Source organism: Terrapene carolina, unplaced genomic scaffold, assembly GCF_002925995.2.
Source record: "Terrapene carolina triunguis isolate 2854851 unplaced genomic scaffold, T_m_triunguis-2.0 Scaffold85, whole genome shotgun sequence".
Classification (NCBI taxonomy): Eukaryota; Metazoa; Chordata; order Testudines; family Emydidae; genus Terrapene; species Terrapene triunguis.
The window spans coordinates 28,779,225-28,803,572 of NW_020664436.1; the positions used below are offsets into that span (position 1 = coordinate 28,779,225).

General features: G+C 42.0%; 1 protein-coding gene across 1 annotated transcript in view; it reads left to right on the top strand.

The window, feature by feature from the left end:
- Positions 1-24,348, top strand: part of RPS6KA2 (ribosomal protein S6 kinase A2) — a 241,121-nt gene that overhangs the window by 168,682 nt on the left and 48,091 nt on the right. Inside the window, exons 9-11 of the mRNA XM_024205929.1 lie at positions 196-266; positions 1,846-1,934; positions 15,522-15,586. Coding sequence (XP_024061697.1) covers positions 196-266; positions 1,846-1,934; positions 15,522-15,586 — 225 coding nt within the window. The remainder of the gene's footprint in view (positions 1-195; positions 267-1,845; positions 1,935-15,521; positions 15,587-24,348) is intronic.

Below are 24,348 nucleotides of genomic sequence, written 5' to 3' on the forward strand. Positions count from 1 at the left end.
TTGTATAGCTACAGTTTTTTAGACCTTTTTTTAGCATAAATAGTACATTTTTACGAAATAATCATTGGTGTTTGAAATTAATAGAAAACAAGGTAATGGAAAGTATTATAGTATGGTGCACTGTCAGATGGAATCTTACATAAATACTGTATGTGCTTTACCATTTGATTTACCATTTTTATTTTCGTTCTACAGTTTGAGATGCTGACAGGGTCATTACCATTCCAGGGAAAAGACAGAAAGGAGACAATGGCTCTCATTCTCAAGTAAGTAGTAATGTCTGTTTGGTTTATCTACTAAGTACTTGTTAGCTCTCTTCCTTGGATGGGCCTTTGGTCCTAAGTACATTTAACTGCATAAAATATATAGAACAAGAACAAATTTACATAGAGGCTGAGATTTTAAAAGCTGCACCAGGAGTTAGATGTGCAACTCCTACTAATATCAGTGTTATTGTGTGCCTAAATCCCCTAGGTGATTCACCCAGAGTAAATAACCAGAAACTGTGTATTGCAGGTCTGTGAGCATTCCATTGTGTGCGGGGGGGGGCTTGCAGAAAAAATATATGTGGTCATATAATACAAGACTGTATGATGATGCATATATAAAAGGGTGCAGAGATAAGTTGTACAGACAACATGCATGTTGTCATTCCTGACTTTCGAGTCCTTTCCTTTGCAAACCTGACAATGATTTAATGCTCAGCATGTGCATAAATGTTTGCAAGATTGAAACCATCATCCCTGCCAAATTACTTATTTCTGCCGTCTACCACTGAAGCACCAGAGCTATTAAAAACCAATTACAATTTTTAATAATGCAAAATGTGTATTTTATCATCACTCTCTTCATTCTTGAAAATGTCTAGGCCATTTTGGGTCAAACATTCCAAAAAGTTTGCTCTTGGATTGAGAACAAACCTGCCAAATTTAATCCAGAAAGGTAAAACTGAAAAAAGATAATAAATAGCTGAAAATGACCCCTTAGAATTCACAGAATGTCCCCACAGAATGTTCTCTGTGTGTATATATATCTTCCTGCTGTATTTTCCACTGCATGCATCCGATGAAGTGAGTTTTAGCCCACGAAAGCTTATGCCCAAATACCTTTGTTAGTCTCTAAGGTGCCACAAGTACTCCTGTTCTTTTTGCTGATACAGACTGAGGCCTGGTCTACACTACGACTTTAATTCGGATTTAGCTGCGTTAATCCGAATTAACCCTTCACCCGTCCACACTACAGAGCCAGTTAATTCGAATTAAAGGGCACTTAAAATCGATTTCTGTACTCCACCTCGACGAGCGGAGTAGCGCCTAAATCGATTTTGTTAATTCGAATTAGGGTTAGTGTGGCCGCACACCACCGAATTACTGTGTTTAAATTAATGGGGTAGTGTGGCCGCACACCACCGAATTAATGTGGTTAAAAACCGAATTAATGTGCTTAGTGTGGCCGCGCACAATCGAATTTATACAACCTGTTTCCCAAATTCGAATTATCTAAATTCGGATTAATCCCGTAGTGTAGACATACCCTAACACGGCTACCACTCTGAACCCTTAGAATTAGTAACCCTTGAGCAACGTTAACTATAAGGTGATGTTATGTGCTTCCGGTCAGGAGCTGCTCCCAGTGACATCAATGGTAAAACTTCCTTTAACCTCGATGGGTGCAGGACTGGCCCCTCCATTTGTGAGCTATCTAATCTGTCTAGGTATTATATCTTTGGTGACAAATGTGTATGGGTGTCTGCATGTCCCAATAAATTTCAGTTATAAAATGCAGGTGTGGATTTGAAATTTTTTGAAAAATATTTTTTTCTTTTCAAGTATTCTGTTCTTTCAGAGCCAAGCTAGGAATGCCTCAGTTTTTGAGCGTAGAAGCCCAAAGTTTGCTGAGAGCCCTCTTCAAAAGGAACCCATCCAACAGATTAGGTATGGATGCTCATTTGATTTCTGTACAATATGATGGTGATAATTTCCCTTGATGCATTTTAACTGGTAGTTATCCTCTCCATTACATGTACATTTATATTCATATTTATTCTGCAGCAAAACACAAGCATTACTAGAGAGAGAAGCAAGGAAATCAAGCATAGCATTAGAATCCAAAGCATGAGATTAATTCATGATTTATTTCTTCAGTGAAGAGGGGAAGTAAATCACCAACCTTTATGAATTGCATAAGATAACTCCTGTGGATAGTAATACAGGAAAATGAGAACCCAGACAGGTATTTTAATTAACTCTCTATATTTCAGCTCCACATCTTGGAGGGGGGTGAAGGAGAGAAGAATTCTTGCAAAGCCACTCTGATTAAATTTCTGTGCCATCTCATTTGATTTAGTGGGAGCATTTTGAACAAAAGGCCTGCCCTTCTTTAGCACCTTAAAATGAATTGTCTGCTTTATCACCAAGATTTTGTTTTACTCTTCTTTCATTATTGCACCCAGTTATGTTTGAATAAGCATAGAGGATGTTTTTGATTTATTTATGTAAAGCCAATTCTGTCTATACTCAAGAGTTCCATTAGGAAACTCATGGTGTTTGGGGGTGGGGGGTTACGTAGGAGACTTAGTGTGTCCATTCATGTTTTAGCAGGTGGTTCCTTTGAAAATTTGTTCCCTGGAGATTTTAGTGAAGAACAAGAGTAACCATAGCAAATTGAGGACATCAGAGTCATAGCATTATGTTATTTTAAAATGTTGCCTCCGTCTGTAAAAATATTGTAGGTTCCTTCCAGCTCTCTAGTCTCTTGCTCTGTTCTGGGTGAATAAGAGAATGACTTGCTTTCTAAAATAGAGGAGCGCAAGAGGAAAAAATGGTTGCAACAAGATGTGTTTTCTCCTCTACTCTCCCAATTCTTCTGTTCTCTCCTGCCTCCTATTCTCTTACCAGCTTACACCTCCTATGTCCCATTTATCCATTTTTCTTCACTACTATCATCCTCTATTCATTCTCCTTTTCCCATCTTTAAAAGTCTCGAATATCACTGTTATTACCAAATTTCTACTATTAAGTGATACTCAGTATACAATTAGGTACAGTTCTAAGATGTGAGACTTAGGGAAGGGAAAAAAGGACAACAAAGAGAAATTTTGAAGCCTTTGATCCTAAAATTCCACCAGACGATGTTGCTAAGAAAAGGTTGAAATTGTTTTCCAAATATGTGATTTCCCCCCCCATTTCTGAAATATTAATTTATTGACTCAATAAAGATGCAGTATTAATTTTAACACCCAGAAGGCCATAAACCACTAATAAAATGCAGCGTGTACTGCACAGAACTGCAAAAAATAGGGTTAGTCAAACCTCTGAACATATTCAGAGTTTAGGTTCAACACAAGGGGAAAGTAATATATTCCTTTATAGCTCTTTTGCTGTAATTCCCCATCTGGATACTCTATTCAAGAACAAAAGCTATTTTACTCTAGAATAATTTCTCCTCTTTAGAAATAAGGGAAGTAAGGTTTTCCTGTGTGTGTGTGTGTGTGTGTATGTATATATGTGTGTGTGTGTGTGTGTGTGTGTGTATATAGATAGATAGATAGATATAATGTACCGTAAGGTATCCTTTCCACCAGTCAGCCACATCATTTAGCTCTTCTGTGTATACTCTATTGTATCAGTGGGAGTATATTGCTCTAGAAATTGTAGGTGGCTGTAAAGAAAAGGCCTCAGGGAAAAGAAGAATAGTTGATCTTTGACTTCTGTCAGGTCTGTCACAGGAAAAGAAATAACTAATTGGTCCTCATTAAATATACAGTTGACTGACATCAGCACCTATGGGGTTTTGGCAGCTAATTAATTACTTTCTTTTTTGCAAGTAAGACACATCATAGTGTAAATGCTGAGAAACTTTTGAAAAGCAGGATGCTGTTATCTCCTTTAACTTTTCATGCTGTTTAGATTTTTTTTTATTATTATTATTATTGGGAATAGGGATAGGAGAGCAAAGCTAAATCAAGCACGTAATTTGTATAAAAAGCAACTGGTGCAGGAGAGATTTTTTTGCCTCTGGCTTTCATACTTAGTTGTTCAATCGCTTGAGGTGGTGTTATGGAGGGAATCTACTACTACAGAACATTTGATCCCACATGTAGCAGTCACAGCATTAGCATTCTGACTGACAGTTGTTAGCAAGATGTTTGGCAGCCCAATTACATCACCATCTGGCTGGGCTATGCTTCTTGAAATTTCTAATAATAATCTTGTGTGGAAAATGGAAGCTTCCCTCTTGCTATCTATGTCCTTGTGCTGCTGAGTGACCTTTTAGGGCTTTGTTAATGTACAAAAATTAACATTCTTCAAGGATGTGTCAGTGTAGAGCCACTGAAGGTGCTCATGCGCCCCATGTGCACGGGACTGGACATTTTAAAGTAGCAGTGTCTGTTGGGGCTGCACATGTACCATGTGCCTCCTCATGCTCCTATGCGAAGGCATAAAGAGTGAAGCAACTGCAACCCTCCCTCAGGTCCCTCTTCTTATTTATTGCAGTGAGACAGAATCTGGCCAGTTTCTAACCCACTAGCTCTTAGTTTTGGCTAAACCTTCTTAATTTCTTCAGAACTTTTTTGATTATCTTCATATTTGACTGTTGTGTTCATATCAACCCATCTTATCTGAGTATCAACAGCTAGATCCCCCTGTACACACCTTCATGCCCAGCGCTTCTTAACTTGGCAGACCTAAACCTACCAGCGTCAAACCCTATCCGTCCTGCTATGGACGAATCCCCTTAAAAGATGGACATAGGAGGTGCCTCTTCTGTTTAGGAGGACATGGGGCCAAACTCCATCTTCTGGAACAATTCATGAGTCTCATCAGACCCTGAGATCCTATGAGTGGACAAGCCAGCATTATCCAGCATCTCTGTTGAAGACTGGTGCAGAAAAAATTGTGCCAAGAAAGAAACTTGTGCTGGCACTGGTACCGACATTGCCATCTCTAGTCCCATTCTTTGCCCCTCCCCAACGGGCACTTATCACAGATGCTTCAGTGGGCTGGAGTACCCAGATGAACCACCTACAGATGCAGGGGTATGGTGTCTGGATGACCTGAGATTACACATGAATGTCCAGTAGCTGGGAGACATCAGACTAGCCTTCATAGCATTCCTGCCTGTTCTGTGGAACACCACAGTGCAAATCCTGCAACACAACATGTTGGTGATGCACTATGTAAACAAACAAGGAGGTGCCCGATCATCCCCTCTTCTGCCAAGAAACCATCAGGCTATAGAAGTGGTGACATCAACACAGGATAATCCCACTGGGTCTAAACCTCCTAGGGCTCAGTGAAGGCCTGGCAGACTTCTTAAGCAGTCACCCAGTGACCAACCACAAGTGGTCGCTGAAGGAGTTTATCATAGACCTCATATTCTACCCCAGAAGGACCCCCATAATAGACTTATTCACCACAAGGGACAATGTCAAATGCATGATTTTCTGTTCCAGAAGAGGCGTGAGCCTGGGATTATTGCCAGATGCTTTTCTTTTGCAGTGATCTGGAGGATTCATATATGCCTTGCCAACAATTCTCCAGGATAATATCCAAGATCAAGAGGGACAAGGCTACAGACATCCTGGTAGACACTTATTGGCCAAGACAGTTTTGGCTGTCACATCTGCTACAGATGGCCCCGTGCCATCCCATTCACCTCCTGGCCTGCCTGGACATATCACAGAATCAAGGTCAGCAGCCAGACCCGCAGTTGTTACACCTGATGGCTCAGATGTTGGCTGTTTGAACAATACTGACAGAGACGGCTCCCTACAGGTTCAAAAGATTCTCATACAAAGCAGAAAATCCTCCACCAGGAACACTTATGCCTCGAAGTGGAAAAGATTTTCTATATGGGCAGCCCAACATGGTTTGGACCCAGTTGAGGCAGCAACGCTGAAGATCCTAGACCAGTGGTTCCCAAACTGGGCTTCGTGAACCCCTGGGGGTTCATGAAGTGTTACAGGGGGTTCTTGGGGAAAAAATTCTCTAATGGCGGACAGAGCTGTCCATAGGGACCCCAGGCAGCATGGGGCAAGCAGCTCGGAGCCTCTGGACTTCCAAGAGCTAAGAGGATCAAAGCAAGCATATCTATCACACTGAGGAGATTTAAACTTCAAAACTCCTTATAAGAAATGGAAAGGGAGGTGGATATTTTTTTGCTGTTTTTAAAATAAATAAGCAGCTAGTATTGTTTTTAAAATTATTATGAAGAACTAGTTTGAGCTTTGTTGTAACGTGTGTTGTTTGCCTGGACTGCTCAAGACCTGAATGCTTGTGTAGGAGGAACTCTTTTTTAGTTGACTTCTTAAATACCTTTATGCTGTTTCACATCTAATACTCCTTGATGAAACATAGGAGCCTTGTCTTATAACAGGCTTATTCAAAGTGATACAAGCTACGAAAGTGAGATCTTGGAAGAGTGTTGCCGTTTTCATATTGTAATAAAAATACTGTAATGATAAATAATAATTAATAATAAATAGTGTGTAATAAGCATGTCATAAAAACACATTTTATATTTCCAAGATCACTTCTTTTTATAATTTATACTCAGGTAAAGGAGAAAATTCCTGGAAATATTCATTTTTAGGAGGGGGTTCGTGAGACTTGACATTTTAGTGAAAGGGGTTCACAGGTTGTTAAAGTTTGGGAACCACTGTCCTAGACTATGCTGTTTCTGAAACAGGCAAAACTATTATTTAATTCTCTCAAAGTCCACTTGGCGGCTTTATCGGTGTGTCACACGCCAGCACAGTCACACCCAAAGATACTGACATTTTTTAAGGGCCTTCTTCCTATTAGCCCTCCATTTAAGGACCTGACTCCCTCATGAGACCTCATTGTTATTCTTCTGAAGCATACGGACCCTCCCTTTGAACCAGTGACAGAATATGCCATGCACCCCTTACCATCAAGAGGATCTTTGTGGTGGCTATCACCTCAGCTTGGAGAGTCAGTGAACACTAGACTCTCATAGCTGGACTGCGGTCTTTCATATGGACAAGGTGGTACTCAGACTACACCCCAATTTCACCCCCAAGGTGGTCTAGACTATCACCAAAAATCAATCAATTAGCTTGCTAGTCTTCTTCCCAAAGCCACACTCACCAATGGTAGAGAGCCAGAGCAGCCACCAAGTTCAGGGGAACAGTTCTCCAATCGCTGATGCAGCTTGAAACTCTTCACTCCCACCATCCTGAGGGGAAGTGATTGCTAGTCATCTACAGCAGGATCCACACTGAGACATACTCAAAGAAGAAAGAACAATCACTCTACAGAAACTATGGTTCTTCGAGATGTTGTAGTCACTGTGGATCTCACAAACACCCCTCCATCCTCACTTTCAGAGTCCTCATCTAACACAGGCTTCGAATGGCAAGAGAACTGAGAGATTGGGACCACTCTCTCCTTTATGTCCTCACACAAGAGCATGAGAAGGCACAGGGGTGCATGCACAGGCCAAACAGACACTGCTGTTCAACAATTTCCAATCTCACACACTTGAGACTCATGGAGCCCTACAGAGGGAGTCACACTGACCACAGGATCTCGGATAGCCACTAGGGTAAGTAACTGCTCTTTCTATTGTATTACAAAGATGAAGCGAATAAAATCAATATTGTTCTGATTTTTGTAACCTAAATGTTGTTTAACTACTGAGGTGATATTTGTTGAAGCAAACTTATTGGCTATTACTGGTCCTAATCCAACATCTATTGAAATCAGTGGGAATCTTTTCCAATGGCAGTTGAATCAGACCCTTTTTTAACAATTAAATCCATTAAACATTATATTCAGTAGCTATGTTAAAAAGAAAGTTAAGGTTGCAAAGTCAAGCACTCAGAAGTTAGGACAGGCCAGAATTAGCATTGCCAATCCAATCTCAATTTGTCTCCCTTGGCTTTAATGAGACATAGGCTCCAAAGCACCTAAAACCACTTTTGAAAATGGGATTTACACTCCTAAGTCACTTAGGCACTCTTGAAAATTTTACCCACAGTCTTTAATTATATGATCACATACTATTTTTTCCACAGGATCCTGGCCTCATTCGGTGCATGGGATGGTCAGTGCTCACTGTGGGGGTAGTCATTCAATATTCTTTTTAGACTTAACCACACACCATTCAAACCCTGCACTGAATACAGAATTATTAATTTCCTCATGGGCATTTCCCTGGTGTTCTCATAGTAATGTCTGAGTGCACTTCACAAACAACTAGTGAATTATCTTTACAGCACTTCTCTGAGGTGAGGGGTGACATTAGACCCAATTTATAGTTGAGGAACTGAGGCACAGAGAGATTAAAGCCAAAAGTGTCGACTGATTTTCAGTGCCCAATTTAACACACCTAAGACCTGATTTTTTTTTTCAGAAAACTTAGCATTTTTATGGCACTTTATATGTTCAAAGCACAGCTCCCATTGACTTCAGTTGCAGCTGTGAACTATCAGCACTTCTGCAAATCTGGCCAAAGTGTCTCAAGTTGGGCAACTATAAAGTAAGGAACACACAGGTAGTGACCACCTGTGAGAAATTTGGGTTTAAGTGACTTGTCCAGCATCACATAAGCATTCTGTGGCACAGTCAGGGATAGACTCCAGTTCTTCTAAGCACATTTGCTGGTCCTGATACTCTTCTGATGCTGGGTTTATATTAGTGTAACTCTGTTGTTGTTTTTTTTCTGTGGAGTTTCTACTTAGCTATACTGGTGTCAGTGAAATCAGAAGCAGACCTGCCATATATATTTAGTAGACAATCAGGACTGTACCTTGAACTTGGATGAGGACTGAAAATTCCTAATAAGAAATCCATGGAACAAGGTTTGTCGCTGGCCAAGTTTTTGTATTTACTGATTTCTGGCAGCAGCCTGTTCTATGTTCAGAATACCCGGGGGGAACAAATCAAAACTGTAAACACACCTATTGGGTCAGCTTTCCCATGTACATGGCTGACAGCCCTGCATGTAATATGCAAGCAATATTTGTTTTTAATACCTAGTCATGAGCCAATGTTAAGCAGGCTGTAGAATGCAGTTCTTGATCAGTGCACTTTGGCAAACACTAATAATGTCTTGTGTGCATCGAAAGCAGATGTCACATTTTACAAAAGCTTGAGTTGACAAGACCTTTTACAAAACTGCTTGTTAGGAAGTACAAGTATTTCAAATAAAAGGCTTAGTACGCTGAGGTGCTGAGCACCCACAGCAAGGTACTCAGTGTCCTCAGCTCCCACTAATCTCAGTAGGAACTGAGATGCTCAACACATCTGGAGATGTTCAGCATCTCACAGGAAATGGCTCCAAAATTGCAATGCAGAATCTTCATCTCCAGGTGTTACTTTCCCCCATGGGAGAATGAAAGATGCTATTAATAAAAACAAATCAACCAATCACGTGGCACACTCAGTCAAATCTGATAGTTGTTTAATTATTACTGAACACCTGCTGATTTTCCTCAAGCCAGTAAACTAAACGTGCTGAAAGGAATAAACAAGAAAGATATTAAATGAGGACATAAAGGAAAAGTAATGAAAGAATTAGACATGTGCTGCCAAACCCCACAGAGTTTTGCTAAATAATCAATAGAATACATAAGAAAGTTGTTAGTGAAGAAAAAGTATCTATGACATTGGTGTATTTGGTGCCAATACAAATGAGAACCAGCTTTGAGGTACCCAAAATCAGCTGACTTTGTGTAAATTTGAGCCTAAACTATGTGCACCAGAGTTTCCCTATCTGTAAACTGGAGTTAATAAAACTTAACTCTCACAAGGTGGCTACAAATGCATATCTGTAAGTGCTAGGTAGCAGTAATACCATTGCCCCCATGTCAGGAAGCCCAAAGGCGGCACGCGAGCTGATTTTCAGTGGCACTCACGCTGCCCGGGTCCTGGCCACCGGTCCAGGGGGCTCTGCATTTTAATTTAATTTTAAATGAAGCTTCTTAAACATTTTAAAAACTTTATTTACTTTACATACAACAATAGTTTAGTTATATATTCTAGACTTATAGAAAGAGACCTTCTAAAAACGTTAAAATGTATTACTGGCACGCGAAACCTTAAATTAGAGTGAATAAATGAAGACTCGGCACACCACTTCTGAAAGGTTGCCGACCCCTGCTATACAGGCTCTTAGACCACACTCCTCATTGTAGTATCTGAGTGCCTTCCAGTAGTGCATTAAGCAATGTGCTAACATCTGGCACATGTTGCTGATTGATATGGGGTCTATTTCACTTCACTAAAAAGGATAATTGTGACCAGATGCTTAACACAATTAATATTAACAACAAAGAGGAAGGAATACAAGCCAGAATAGGGACAGAATGGGTTAAAGAATATTTAGGTACATTAGCTATATTTAAGTTGGCAGGGCCTGGTGAAATTCCCCCTAGGGTACTTAAGGAACTAGTTGAGGCAATATCAAAACAATTATCTTTTGTGAGTTCATGTAGAACGGGTGAGGTCCAACAGGACTGGAGAAGGGCAAACAGAGTTCCTATCTTTAAAAAAGGGAACAAATCGGACCTGGGAAATTATAGAGCAGTCAGCTTACCTTCAATACCTGGAAAGATACTGGAACATATTAAACAATCAGTTTGTAAGCACCTAGAGGATAATAGGGTGATAAGTAATAGTCAGCATGGATTTGTCAAGAACAAATGCCAAACCAACCTAATTTCCTTCTTTGACAAGGTTACAGGCCTAGTGGATAGGAGGGAAACTATAAAGATGATATATCTTGATTTTTAGTAAGGCTTTTGACACAGTCAGGGCCAGCTCCACGCACCAGGTAAGGAAGCAGGTGCTTGGGGCAGCCAATACAAAGGAGCGGCACTCCATCCGCTACTGGGGCTGCACATCCAGGTCTTCGGCGGGAATTCGGTGGCAGGTCCCTCAGTCCCTCTCTTCCTCTTTGAGCTGCCGCCGAAGAAGAAGAGAGGGAGTGAAGGACCCGCCGCCGAACTGCTGCCGAAGAATGGAGTGGCGCGATTGAGCTGCCCCCGAAGTGCCACCAATCGCCCTTTTTTTTTTTTTTTTTTTTTTTTTTTCCCCTCCGGTTGGGGTGGCAGAAAACCTGGAGCCGGCCCTGGACACAGTTCCACATGACAGTCTCATAAGCAAACTAGGGAAATGTAGCCTACATAAAATTACCATAAAGTGGGTGCACAACTGGTTGAAAAAACATGCTCAACAAGTAGTCATTGATGGTTTGCTGTCAAACTGGGACGACATATCTAGTGGGATCCCACGGGGTTCAGTCATTGGTCCAGTACTGTTTAGTATTTTCATTAATGACTTGGATAATGGTGTGGAGAGTATGCCTACAGTATTTGAGGTGAGACAAAGCTGAGAGGCTTGGGAGCACTTTGGAGGACAGAATTCAAAATGACCTTGACAAATTAGAGAATTGGTCTGAAATCAGCAAGATGAAATTCAATGAAGACAAGTGCGAAGTACTATACTTAGGAAAATCATATGAACAACTACAAAATGGGGAATAACTGACCAGGCTGTAGTAATGTTGAAAAGGAGCCGGCGGTTATAGTGGGTCACAAATGTAATGAGAGACAACAGTGTGATGCTGCTGTGAAAAAGACTATTAGTCTGGGGTGTATTAACAGGATTGTTGTATGTAAGACACGGGAGGTAATTGTTGTACTCTACTCAGCACTGGTGAGGCCTCAGCTGGAGTACTGTGCCCAGTTTTGGGTGCCACACTTTAAGAAAGATGTGGACAAAATGGAGAAAGTCCAGAGCAGAGCAACAAAAATGATAAGATGTTTTGAAAACCTGACCTATAAAGAAAAGCTGCAAAAACTAGGCATGTTTATGAGAAAAGAAGATTTGGGGAGGGATCTGATAAGTCTTCAGATACGTTAAGGGCTGTTATAAAAAAGATGGTGATCAATTGTTCTCCATTTCCACGGAAGGTAGGAAAAGAAGTAATGGGCTTAATCTACAGCAAGGGAGATTTAGGTTAGATATTGGGAAAAGCTTTCTAACTATAAGGATAATTAAGTGCTGGAATAGGTTACCAAGAGAGGCTGTCGAATCCCCTTCTGTGACACAGTTGAGCCAGGATTTATATACAGTTTGCTAGTTGAATGAGAGTCAGACTTCCAGCAATGGTAAAATAGTTTCAAGTGATTCTCGAGTAAAGAGGCTGGGAACTGTTAAAGAAGGGCTATAGTTTTATTGTTTTCTGTTGTTCGTTTTGGGTAAGGGACATAGAGCAAAGGAAGGTGTAAAGAGGAGTAATCTGTAGAGAAGGCAGGAAGAGCAAAGAAACAGATACTGAGCTCACCAAGCAGCAGTTAGAAGAGCTGTGTGCAGTGAGCTCTGTCAGCGGCTGACCAGAAAAAATTGGAGCCGGTGTACATGCCGCACTCATATGCCATGAGGCAAGATGGGGCACTGCTCCAGACTGGGGAAGGGGTCCCTTTTTCTCCTACAGGGCATGCAAGAGATCAAGCAGATGGTTCCACAGATGATCCAGCAGTGGCAAGAGTATTAGAGCTGTGGAGGCTGGAGTGCAGAAGGCTGCTAGTGGAGGAGAGACAAACAGAGTTGGAGGCCAGGTGTCAGAGTACGGAGACAGAGCTGGAGCAACAGAAGCTTGCTGACCAGGACAGTTGCAAGCAGCTCTAACAGAAGAGGAGTGGCAAGTTATGCCCATGGGACCCAGGAGATGGACATAATGGGGTGTGCCTGATAGAAGCTAGCAGATGTGGATATGATGAATCCCACTACCCCGCCTGTAGCATGAGTCATTATGAACACTAAAGGTTATTCCAGGATTCTGACTGTGGAAATGCAGGGAAGTGTGTGTTCTTGGTGTGTTGTTTTCTGTAATTAGGTAACAGGATTGAGGCCGAGGGCTCAGGTACAAGTGTACTATAGCCAGACACAGTGGTCGAAGGAGTAAACCCTCAATGGGGAAACTGAGTCAGTGTTTGGTAGGTCTGGAGCAAAGCTGAAAGGGGCTAGGGTCCAGGATCTGCTAGGAGGGGTGGACCCTGGCACAACTAGGTCAATAGTTGTGGGCCTGTACTCTGCTGAGAGCAGGCAGCCTCTGGGAAAGCTGTGGGCCAGCACTCCGCTGGGAGCAGGGCTGGCTCAGGATGGAAAGAGATCTGGTTTCACACCTTGGGTTGACAGAGCTCTCTACTGGCCTGGGTGACCCAGATGGGTGTGAAGCAAGCACTGGGGTAGTATGGATTTTAAGAAAGGTAAAAGGTGCCCCTTAGTTTATGGACTCAGGAGAACTTTGATCAGATGCCTGTAGCCAGTAGCTAATCCGACTGGTGGTTCACTACTGTGTGTCAGCAACTCTTGTCAGGCCTGACATATTCACTACATCTAACACACTGTTGTCATGGTACATGCCCCAAAAGGTGTCACGTGAGAGATCACTGGAAAACTTCACACTTCCAGCAATGGTAAAATAGTTTCAAGAGATTCTCGAGTAAAGAGGCTGGGAAATGTTAAAGAAAGGCTATAGTTTTATTGTTTTCTGTTTGTTTGTTTCAGGTAAGAGACATGGAAGGTGTAAAGAGAAATAAGCAATAGAGAAGATCATTAATATTCTTACATATGTAGATTTGGGTTGTGTACAAAGAGTGATGGACATGTGCTAGAAATATGTTTGTCTGCATAAGCCCAATCTGTTGTAGACAAAGGAATATGTGTTTATCTGACCAGCCTGGTCATCAGGCCGAGACAATGAAGGTGCATTTACATAAAATATAAACAAAGCTATCAACCTGGACAGTGGGGTCGGTAGCTTCTTGTGGGGATCTGAACCTCAAATGATAAGTATCAACTAATTGTATACAATATTACAGTATTATAAAGTGTATTGAGTAACGTCTTTTGTGAAAGTCAGTGACATGCTGGTGATTAATATCGTTGTGAAATGTACATATTAACACTATATGAGGAATTATGGATATTCAGTGATATTATGCTTTAAATTCTGTGACCAAACACAGGGGAAAACGGGTTTCTCCCCAGACTGGAGGGAAGGTAGCATTTTGGAATCAAAACAATGAAAGCCTCATTTACATACAAATCAGCACAAGGATGGGATGTCCACAGGAAGGAAAGAACAGCATGAGGTCATCCTGCCTCTTAAAACAGAGTCAGTGAACTCTGAGTGATATAAGGGGAAACAGAGAGCCATATTGGCATCTGTCACCTAGGAAAACAAGGGATTCCAGCACCTTGTATGTTTGTGGAAGGTCCTGACTGAGAGAAACTCAGCCATGGCTGGAAAAGAGAAAAATCAGTAAGAAATCTATCTTGAACAAAGAGAGTAGCTGGTAAGTTAGGTCTTAGCCATTAGAAAGCGTATTTTTACTTATATTTGCTTGTAACCATTTTTGTTCTTATCCCTTGCACATAAATTCACTTAAAACCGATTTCTTTTTATTAAACTTCTCTTTTTTAAACTAAACCAACCCAGTGCTGTGTTTGAATTGAAGTGATTGTTAGCTCCAGTTAAAGTAATAAGCTGTGTTTTTGTCCCTTCAGAGGAATGATGAACCTTATTACTTCTCTAAGTGTTCCAGGAGAGGGCTGGACACTCCAGGGCAGGGGAAAAGTCAGGACTGGAAGTGTGTTGGGGTCACTCTGCAAGTAGTAACTAAGGCTGGTGGAGACCAGTGTCTGGCTGTTGTGTTGTAGGAAGGCTGCTAGGGTCAGAGTGCTGAATCAGGGCTGCACAGCACAGACATTCAGGGTTTCTGGACTGTGAGCCACAGCAGCTGACCATTTAAGGCACCCAGGGTTACAGGGCAGGCAGTGACACAACCTCTCATTGCTCTGGATTGAACCCCAAAGTATTACACCATCATTGGCAGTTTTTAAGAACAGGTTAGAGAAAACACCTGTCAGGGAGGGTCTAGACCAGCGGTTTTCAAACTTTCTGAGCTGAAAGCCTCCCTTTGAGTTACAAGTTTTGGTGGCACCTCCCCAATCCAGACAAAAATAGACAGAAAAGGAGGGTCAAGGGGTGGAAGTGGTGCTCCCTCCCTGAACCCCGCTGTGTAAGGCTGCCCCAAGCCTCCTGCCATCACTGCTCCCCCCCAAAAACATTCCTCTGCGCCCTTCTAGGGGGACATGCCCCCCAGTTTAAAAACCTCTGGTGTAGGCATACTTGGTCCTACCTCAGTGTGGGAGGATGGATTAGATGACCTCTTGAGGTCTCTTCCAGCTCTACATTTCTATGATTCTATTTCCTTATCTAATATGAAGCATGAAAGACTGGCCAGGCAGACCTGACACAAGCCTACAATCAAAACTCTCATGTTCAAGGGTTTTTCTTTCCTGGCTGTGATGTTTGCATTAACAAAATGTCCTTGTATATATTTGTGATGGCTTAAACAATTTCTGACATTCTAAATTTTTTCAAGGGGAAGGGAGGGATATGTTGGTGATGGTTTTAAAGAATACAGCATGTTCCTCCTGGCTTGGCTTTATTTTGACTCTTTCTTCTTGTTGTCTTGGCAGGTGCTGGCCTCGATGGAGTTGAAGAAATTAAACGGCACCTGTTCTTTGTTACTATAGACTGGAATGTAAGTAGAGCAATATTGTTGCTAATTGTAGTCTGGGATTAGGTAGATTTAGCAAAGGCCAGCTGGAAACTGAGTCTGTCATATAAAAACAAAACAAAACAGCTTACTGGAGTGAGATCTACCATAGAAGGCCCATGAATTAAAGCCTTTTGATTCGCATCCACGTTTTTGCTTTTACACTAAAGAAAACAAAGGTCCATTCAGCATCCTCAGCTTTTTCAAACTTTTTGTTTCTGTTTTACCTAATCAGCTGGCTCATTATGATGTAATTTGAATCACTTTCCAGAGGTTCAAAGAATAATTACCACATTACACTCTGAAGAACTTCGCGTACTGATCCCAGGAGTTGGATTAGAATGTAATGGAGCAGCTCTAAATGAAGGAGTTCCTGTGACATTTAATACTGAATGCAAAACAAAGCTTAAGGCTTTGGTTTGGAAAAAGACACAACAGGGGAAAGCTATCTGCTCCTCTGGATTCTTCCACTGTTGTGCTCTTATTTTCTCTATAAAAGTATTAGGCCCTTGTGTCGGGGCCTGACTGAGTTGTGCTATACCTTTGGGGCTCTATGCTACCTTTGTGCTCTCCAAAGCCAGGATTTGCCAGCAGCCAATTTGCCCCCAGAGTAATTTAGAGCAGTCTCACAACTGCTCTATCTTATGGCCCCCAGCAAAGGGAACACTGCAGTAGATCAGAGCACCACAGCGCTCCAGTCATGTCCCTACCCCTCTAGCGCATCCCCTATGCCAATGGGGCTGGCAGGGTGTTTTCCAGAGCTGCTGTTGGCTGTACATCAGCTGGGGATACCCTATGCTGTCAGAATCATAAATCACCCAGTTAAAGTAGCTTTGTGGCTTCTTTGCACCACAGGGGTGGCACAAAGTGGCCATAACGTGAACCAGAATCAGTCCCTTACTTATTGGGTGCTTTAGACAAGCATAAAGTGGACAGATTTTAAAGACCAATGATGCTAATAATAGAATATACAGTTTAATAATCCAGAGCTGACCAGAGCAACTCTTTTTATGGATGCTAGTTGTTTTTATTTAAGTGACTGACTAGTTTAGCTTCAGCACTTGAAATGAGAACAGCAAACATTTTAATAAATATAACAGTCCAGATAAGAAGTGTTTGAATGATGCATGGGATTGTAACCAATCGTTTGCCTTTTTGCAGTCCATTTTATCTTATAATGAAATTAGCAGCAGAGCTCAGCTAAGCATTTGATTCAGACCTCACAGCGATTCAAAATAAACCTCAGCACAAGTTTCAACTTATGAACCAGCACTAGCGTTAATATAAATTTTGTCCAAATCTACAAAGTTTGAGTTAAAGCTGGGTGCACAAACCCTTTTTTGCTGCCTCTGCGTATCTGCCAGCATTCTGAGGCTTCTGCCTGCTAGAGCCTTTAAACTCTCTAATCTAATTTTATCTGATGTAATTGGTTCCACAGAAATACCGTAAATCACCCTAATATTAGAATTATATTCAGTGGGGTATGTCACATGGATCAAGTCACATGGCTATGACTCCCACTTCTGGTTTTGGTGAACCTGTGTGAATGCACCTAAACCAATCAAATCCATACTCTTGCGTATGGCTTCACAAAGGAGCTAATACCTGGGGAAAACTGCATTTGAACCCAATTCATTTTCAAACTACAGGCACTGAGTGCCCATGCAAGATCATTTTAATATTGAAAAAATCATGCACCTACTTTGAAGAGCTGGCTCGGCTCTTGTTAATACCTCAGGAGCCAGTAAAATGAAAGAAAAGTAGAGTTTTAGGTTTTCATCTGCTGCCCAGCTGACTTGCATCCCATTTTCTTAAGCACTAGTTTCATGGATTCTCTTTTCCTTTCTTATGTAGCACTTTCCATTTCAAAGTATTTTTCGAACATGAAGGATTAGGTTGTGTCTGGCCTTGCGAGAGAGAGTTCACAAAAGGCCATTCCTTACTGTATCCAGGTTTCTGCTTTTACACTAAAGAAAAATCAGTATGATTTGAGCCAGCATGAGCCTTGAGATGAAACTGGGCCTTTATGTTTTATTATAATGATACAGCCAGCTGTTAGCAAGCCCTTCATGGATGGAAACAGAGAGGGGTTGGGGAACAGGAATGGATCTAGCACAGATGTTTCGTATTGATCACTATTTTTTTTTTCAGAAAAAGTCCCTGATACATTCATTTTGTTCTTCAACCAAATATATGGTACTCTTGACTTATCATTGTTGATGTTTGCTGACTGCCTGCAAGCTGAAGCAAAGACTTCAGTACTGATATATTTTACTGCAAGAATATTTGAAGTCCTCAGTGGGGAAGGGACAAGGTGTCTCAGAAATTGCCTATCCCCTTTAACCCACTATGGCAGCTGTGATTGACTGGGACACTTCAGCTGACAGTCCAGAAACATTCAGGGACCATAGGGAAAGCATTTTCCATCAGAAGCCCTCAGGATGAAACACCCTTATCACCAAAGACCAGAACGAATCTGAGTCTTCTGAGGCTGAGCACAAGACTGATTTTTTTGAAGCAGGCTTTTCCCCAGTACTGAAGTAGCATGGTGACCGGGCAAGCACTTAATCCCATTTGAAAAAGAGGCTCAAAATAGAAAGGAGAACTAGATCCTTCTCTTAGATATGTATATGGTGCCCAGATACCATGGTGATGGGTGCTTTAGAAATGCAGATAGACAAATTAATAGTTTAGATCTTCATTTCACAACACTGTCTATTGAAGTCGTTCACTTGGCTTTTGTTAGCAGTGGTTATTTCCTCAAGGACTGGAACAAATTTCTTCACATTGGGGTAGTTGTGGCATGGTATACTGGCATAAACCGCCCCAATTCCATGTGAGGAAGCATCACATACTAACTTGTTGGGCAAGGATGGGTTAAAGCATGTAAGCACACTGTCTGAGGTGACCTGTTGTTTTGCCTCTAGAAAAGCTTTTTGACACTCACATGACACAACCCGCTTTTGACCAGACTGCAGTAAACAATTCAGCAGATGCAATAGAGTTGCTATGTTTGGTACAAATAGGCTATAGTAGTTGATGAATCCCAAAAATGATCTAAACTGTGACACATCCTTTGGCGGGGGAGCTTCCAGGACTGTTCCTTCTCCTGAGATTTATGTAGGGCTTGTACATCAATAACATGCCCACAATAACCTATCATGTCCTTGAAAAATTAACATATTATGCAATTAGCTTGTAACCTGTATTCTTCCAGATGTTTTAATACCCTTTTCAGGGTTTCCAGATGTTCTTCATCACTTCCACCAGTCACAATAATGTCATCCAGATAACATTGTGTACTCAGAATACCTTGCAAAACTTGGTCCATTGCCCATTGCCATATAGTAGGAGCTGAAGCAATATCAAACACTAGTCTGTTGAATTGGTACTGACCCATTTGTGTGTTGATTGTGAGGTATGCCTTAGACTCTCCCTCAACTTCCATCTGTAGGTAGGCCTGTGACAAATCAATTTTGCTGAATCGTTGTCCCCCTGCCAGTGGTGCAAAAATATCTTCAATTCAAGGCAGGGGGTATTTTTCAACTGTCAGTCCAGGGTTTATGGTGACCTTAAAAGCTCCACACACACTTACTGCACCACACTTTTTTACAATTGGAACAGTAGCAGTTTCCCACTCAATCCTGGCCAGTTTTGAAAGGTTTCCCTCTCTTTCCAGATGTTCCAGTTAAGCATCTAACTTTGAGAAGATACTGTAAGGGACAGGTCAAGCTCTGTGAAACTTGGGCTGAGCCTTCTCATCTAGGATTGTTTTAGCCTTCATGTGTTTTAGAGTTCCTGGGCCCTCCTTGACTACTTCCGATGCCTGACTTAGTATCCCTCCAGCTGTTGGTCAACTGTTTTAGTGGAGTCTGCTGAGAGTGACTGCAGCATTTTTATAGATACCTAATCCAGTGGACCCTTATGTAACCATTCATGGCACCGCAGGGCTGGCCCTCCTTTCTCAATTACATCTAAGTCTAATAAACACTACTTATTGTTATACTCCACATTCACTTGCATCACTCCAATTGGCACTGTTTTTTTTCTCCCGTATAAGTTCTTAGTAACATCAGTGTCTCCTTCAGTTTGGTATTTTAAAAAGTTTTGTCATATTCCAAACATGAGATAATAGAAACTGCAGAGCCTGTGTCCAATTCCATTTTAAGCATTTTGCCCCCCACCCTGGTGCCCACCAAATTACGGACTGGTCATTTTTGCTCATACTATATGTATGCAGGCTGGCTACTCCACTCTCACGGTCTGTCACTACTGCCTCTATTCACATAGTGTACATTGATATTCATTTTTCTTTACTGATTTGGTCTCTTCCTTATTTTTCTTAGTGCAAGAAACTGCTTGGAGATTACCCTTTTTATTACAGCTTCTGCAATATGCATCTTTAAATCGGCAATCAGGAGGCACGTGGAACCCTTTTCCACACCAATAACATGTCTGTCTGCTGAGCGGACCGGCTCTGTGTCTGGAGTAAGGCCCTCAGCAGCACCTGTTCAGTACTCCTCATAGCCTAACAAGCCAGCCAGGTTGCCTGATGGACCACCCTGCCTGATTGGCTGAGGAAGCCAGCCAGGCGGTTCTTAAACCTTACAGCAGCAGTAGCTTGCTGGCTGCTAAACTCACATGCCCACGTACTATCTGCCTTCCTGTGCTCATTTCTAAGTCCTGCTCCTGCTCTGCTCCTCCACAGCTCCAGCCCAGACATGGTCCTGCCCCCAGCTTTGTTCCCATCCTGTCCCAGCCTCGCTGCTGCCTGAGAACCAACCCTGCTCCTGTCTTCCCTAACTCCTGGTAATCCAGCTCCAACCATCTGCTTTGACTCTGACTCCGCTTCAACCCTTGACTCTGGCATTCATACTCTGACCACTAGCCTGACTCCTGCTCTGGCCGCTAGGCCTGGCTGCCTAGGACCCGGTCCCCTGACACTCTTGCCCTGGGTTACAGATAGTGTAAGCATTCGTATTTCTGTTTTAGTGCCAGTATGCAATTCTATTTCACTCCTTTCTGCAATTTCCATTGCTACTCCAATTTGTACTATGCGTTTAAAGGTATGAGCTTCTCCTGGGTGCTTTCATTCAGCAGTCCCTATACAAATCTGTCTCTTAGGGCCTCGCTAAGCCCATTCTTAAAAGCACAGTGTTCTGATAATCTTTTTAACTCTGTCGCAAAGGAGGAAATAGATTCACTTTCAAGCCGATTCTGCTTATGAAACCTGAACCTTTCTGCTGTAAGCAGGGGCTTGGGTGACAATCTTGAACAATTTGCACTCTTTAAAGGTTTTGCTGGCTGGTTTCTCTGGGACAATCAGACTACATAATAAACTGTAGGTTTTTCCTCTGATCACAATCAGTAATGCTGCTGCATGTTTTGCTCGGGGATTCTCATTTACTTCAAAATATTCCTCCAGCCTCTCTAGATATGTGGGCCTGTCCTCCACAGCATCGTCAAAGGCCTCCATTTTTCCAAAACCGCTTGCCATTTCTCCTTGCTGCTGTTACTTTAGCTGCTGTTAGCTCTTAGGGACTGTAAGCAAGGTCACAGATTGTCTTGCTGTTTGGATGCATAGAAGGTTCTTGACACCCCACCCTCGTCACCCATTGTTGTGTATTGTGGACGTAGCACAAATCCCTGATTATAAATCCAGACACATCCATACAGGTGGAGCCAGGATGGCTGACTGACTCTGTACTGCATAGAGCTAGAAGAAAAACAGAGTAACCACTATATAACAGTAAATTCAACATCAGCAACTGCTTAAAAAACGATAACTGCAAATTCACACGAAGAGATTCAACCCTCCATTCAATACATTCAAATACATCACAAGCACCTTGGCAACTGAGCTAGGCAGAGTGAGGTCAGCTGCTTCCCTATTACTGTCTAAGGAGAGCTGAAGCAACAGCAGCCCATCCTCATAGAATGAGCAATACAGGAGAGCTGAATGCACGAGGAAGGCCAAGAGGAACAGTGTTCTCTGTATCTATCTTCAGCCCAGGGGTGGAAAGAGGAGGGTAGGCTGGGCTTTGCACATTCTGATATTTGCCAAACTCCGCATCGGAACCCACACTGCAATTAGGTGAATTCTCCCATTCCTAGTTCTTAGGCTGAGTCCATTTGATGCCATATTTCAGCCTATGCTGCATTTTCATGGCTGAGTTATCAGGGCCGCCCGGGGGGGGGCAAGTGGGGCAATTTGCCCCGGGCCCTACAGGCCCCACAAGAATATAGTATTCTATAGTATTGCAACTTTTTTTATGGAAGGGGCCCCCAAAATTGCTTTGCCCCAGGCCCCCTGAATCCTCTGGGCAGCCCTGTGAGTTATATACCCTTCTGAAGACAGACCCTTAACCATAGTTGGGCAAGTGGGAACCAGTACAATAATTTGAGAACTGAGCTATGAAGGCTTGATTCTCCACTGAACCTGAGTTCTGCTGAGATGCAGTGGAGAAGGGGGGCTCTTGGGGAGCTGGTCACTACTTTGCTCCAGTGTAAAGTGAAGCTGCAGAGAGGCAGATTTAACATATACCACTGAGGTATAGTCCTTCAGGGACCTTATGCTAGTGGAGAATCGGATGTAATGGAACCTAGATCTGCCATGCCTCCTCACCCAGACACCCACCCTCCCTCCACTTTCAGCAAGAGGGAGGGCTCTGGTGCTGGAGGAAGCAGAGCAGCCTTCATCAGCTTTATGCCAACAGAGATTCCCCCTACACAAGGGCAATTCTCTAGTGCAAATCCCCAGCCACTTTAGGTGCACTCTGCATTGTGTAAACAACACATAGTGAACTTGACAGACTGAAAAATCTGGTCCATAGTGTTTATCCCAAAGCCAAAATTGTAGCACTGGCCAATCTTTGTAAAAGCCTCCATACTACTGTTACTGTCACTGCAATAACAGGGTCCTAAATCTGCACTTTCCAGGGTGACACAGACAAAGGCATCTCTTCTGCAAATCTCCATCTCAGTGCTATGAAACATCCATCAGGCTACTGCAGCACAAATTTGGTAGAAGCAGCAAAGAGTTCTGTGGCACCTTATAGACTAACAGACATATAGATTCTCCTTTAAATAAATTGACATTCTTTCAGAGTAAAGGTCTGGGCTGAGATTTTAAGGGAGTTTGAGGGAGTTAGGTGCCCAACTCTCACAGCAATTCATGTACCTACAATGTTTAGGGCCCATTTGTTCCCCAAGACAAATAGACACCACTCCCATTGACTTCAGCTGATTTAAAAGCAGCAGTGTATCTGAGGGCAGAATTTGGGTCCCAAATGCTTTTTCTTATTATTTTTCCCTTGCAGATTGTGCTTATAGAAGCTTTGGCTTTTCACTGGGTCTATGAAATCCCTTTGTACAACCCTCAGTCAGAAGAGATGGGCATGAATATCTGTTTTTTTCATCAGATCTAGGGGGAAAAGGCTGAGTTAGAACTCTATTCATCACAGATAGGATTGATGTATAAAGTAGGAGTGAATTTCATTCCTTTCATCAGATCTGGCTGATAGGGTGGGAGTTCTTTTTCTTCCCCACTCCCTCTGTTTTCTTCACCAGAACACACATTCATCATAAAGGTCAAACTAAATTCACAATATAAATTAATTATAGATGTTATCAACAGCAAAAGCTGATCCAGGGATGTGAATTCTGGTGCCCTTTCTGCCATTTGCCATTAGTGTTGTTAAGGGCTAACATTTTAAAAGATAGCTTAGCCTTTGTCTGTTTATTGGATTTTTCTGTGACAGGTATATGTATCAAGGAAGTTTATTCCTGTCCTGCAAGTGCGTCACTGCAGAGAGCAGCTTCTTTCTATTTCTGGAAGGTGTCTAAGGAATAACTCAATTCTTCATCAAAGACACTCAGCTCAGTGCAGAAAATTACTAAATAGTTCTTAATTAAATTAAATCATTTTCTTTTTCTTGATATCTGCCAGATGCGTGCATAGGGCACTTACATCTGTATCTCTTTCATGTATCCATTGAAAATGAATTGTGATAAGTAAAGTGTTCATGAATAATGAGAGACAGATGTGAGTCCCAAACACTTTATTGCCAGCTCATTACATGCATCGCAGAGAAAGAAATGTCCAGTGACCACCCAAGTTTGCAACAGGGACTGAGGACAAAGATAATAACAAAGCATAATAACAACACTTATTAAGTAGAGGTGGTACTAAAATCAGAATTTCCAGCCTGTGGAAATTCTGATAATTCTAAACATGAAAATAACGGGACAAAAAATTTAACTATCAAAAATTTTGGCAGAATGGAGTTCTGAAAAATTTCAATTCAAAACATTTTGTTTCTATATTTCCATTAGAAACTAAAACGAAATGATTTGACATCTCCAAATCAAAATGTTTCATTTCAACTTGGTTCAGCCTTAACCTGAGATGCCACAGTGACTCATGGGAGCTGAATTTATGTGTCTTATACCTCCATTTCCTGATGTGGGCCAGGCTCCCTGGTCATACTACATCACCCATGATGCACCATGGTCACGTGAGTTCCATGAGGCATGGTGTTGGTTTAACCAGAGGGGAGACCGTGGTGTGTCATAGAGGTGTAGTCTAGCCATGGAACCCACCCCATAGAGAAGAATGGGGGTATGAGGCATCCAAAGTACAACTCCCATGAGGTGCTGTGGCAGCCGAAGCATACCCAAAGTAAAGTCATACTGACTGAAAACAACCTGAAATGAAATATTTAGTTTAGATTTTCCTGATGGAAAAT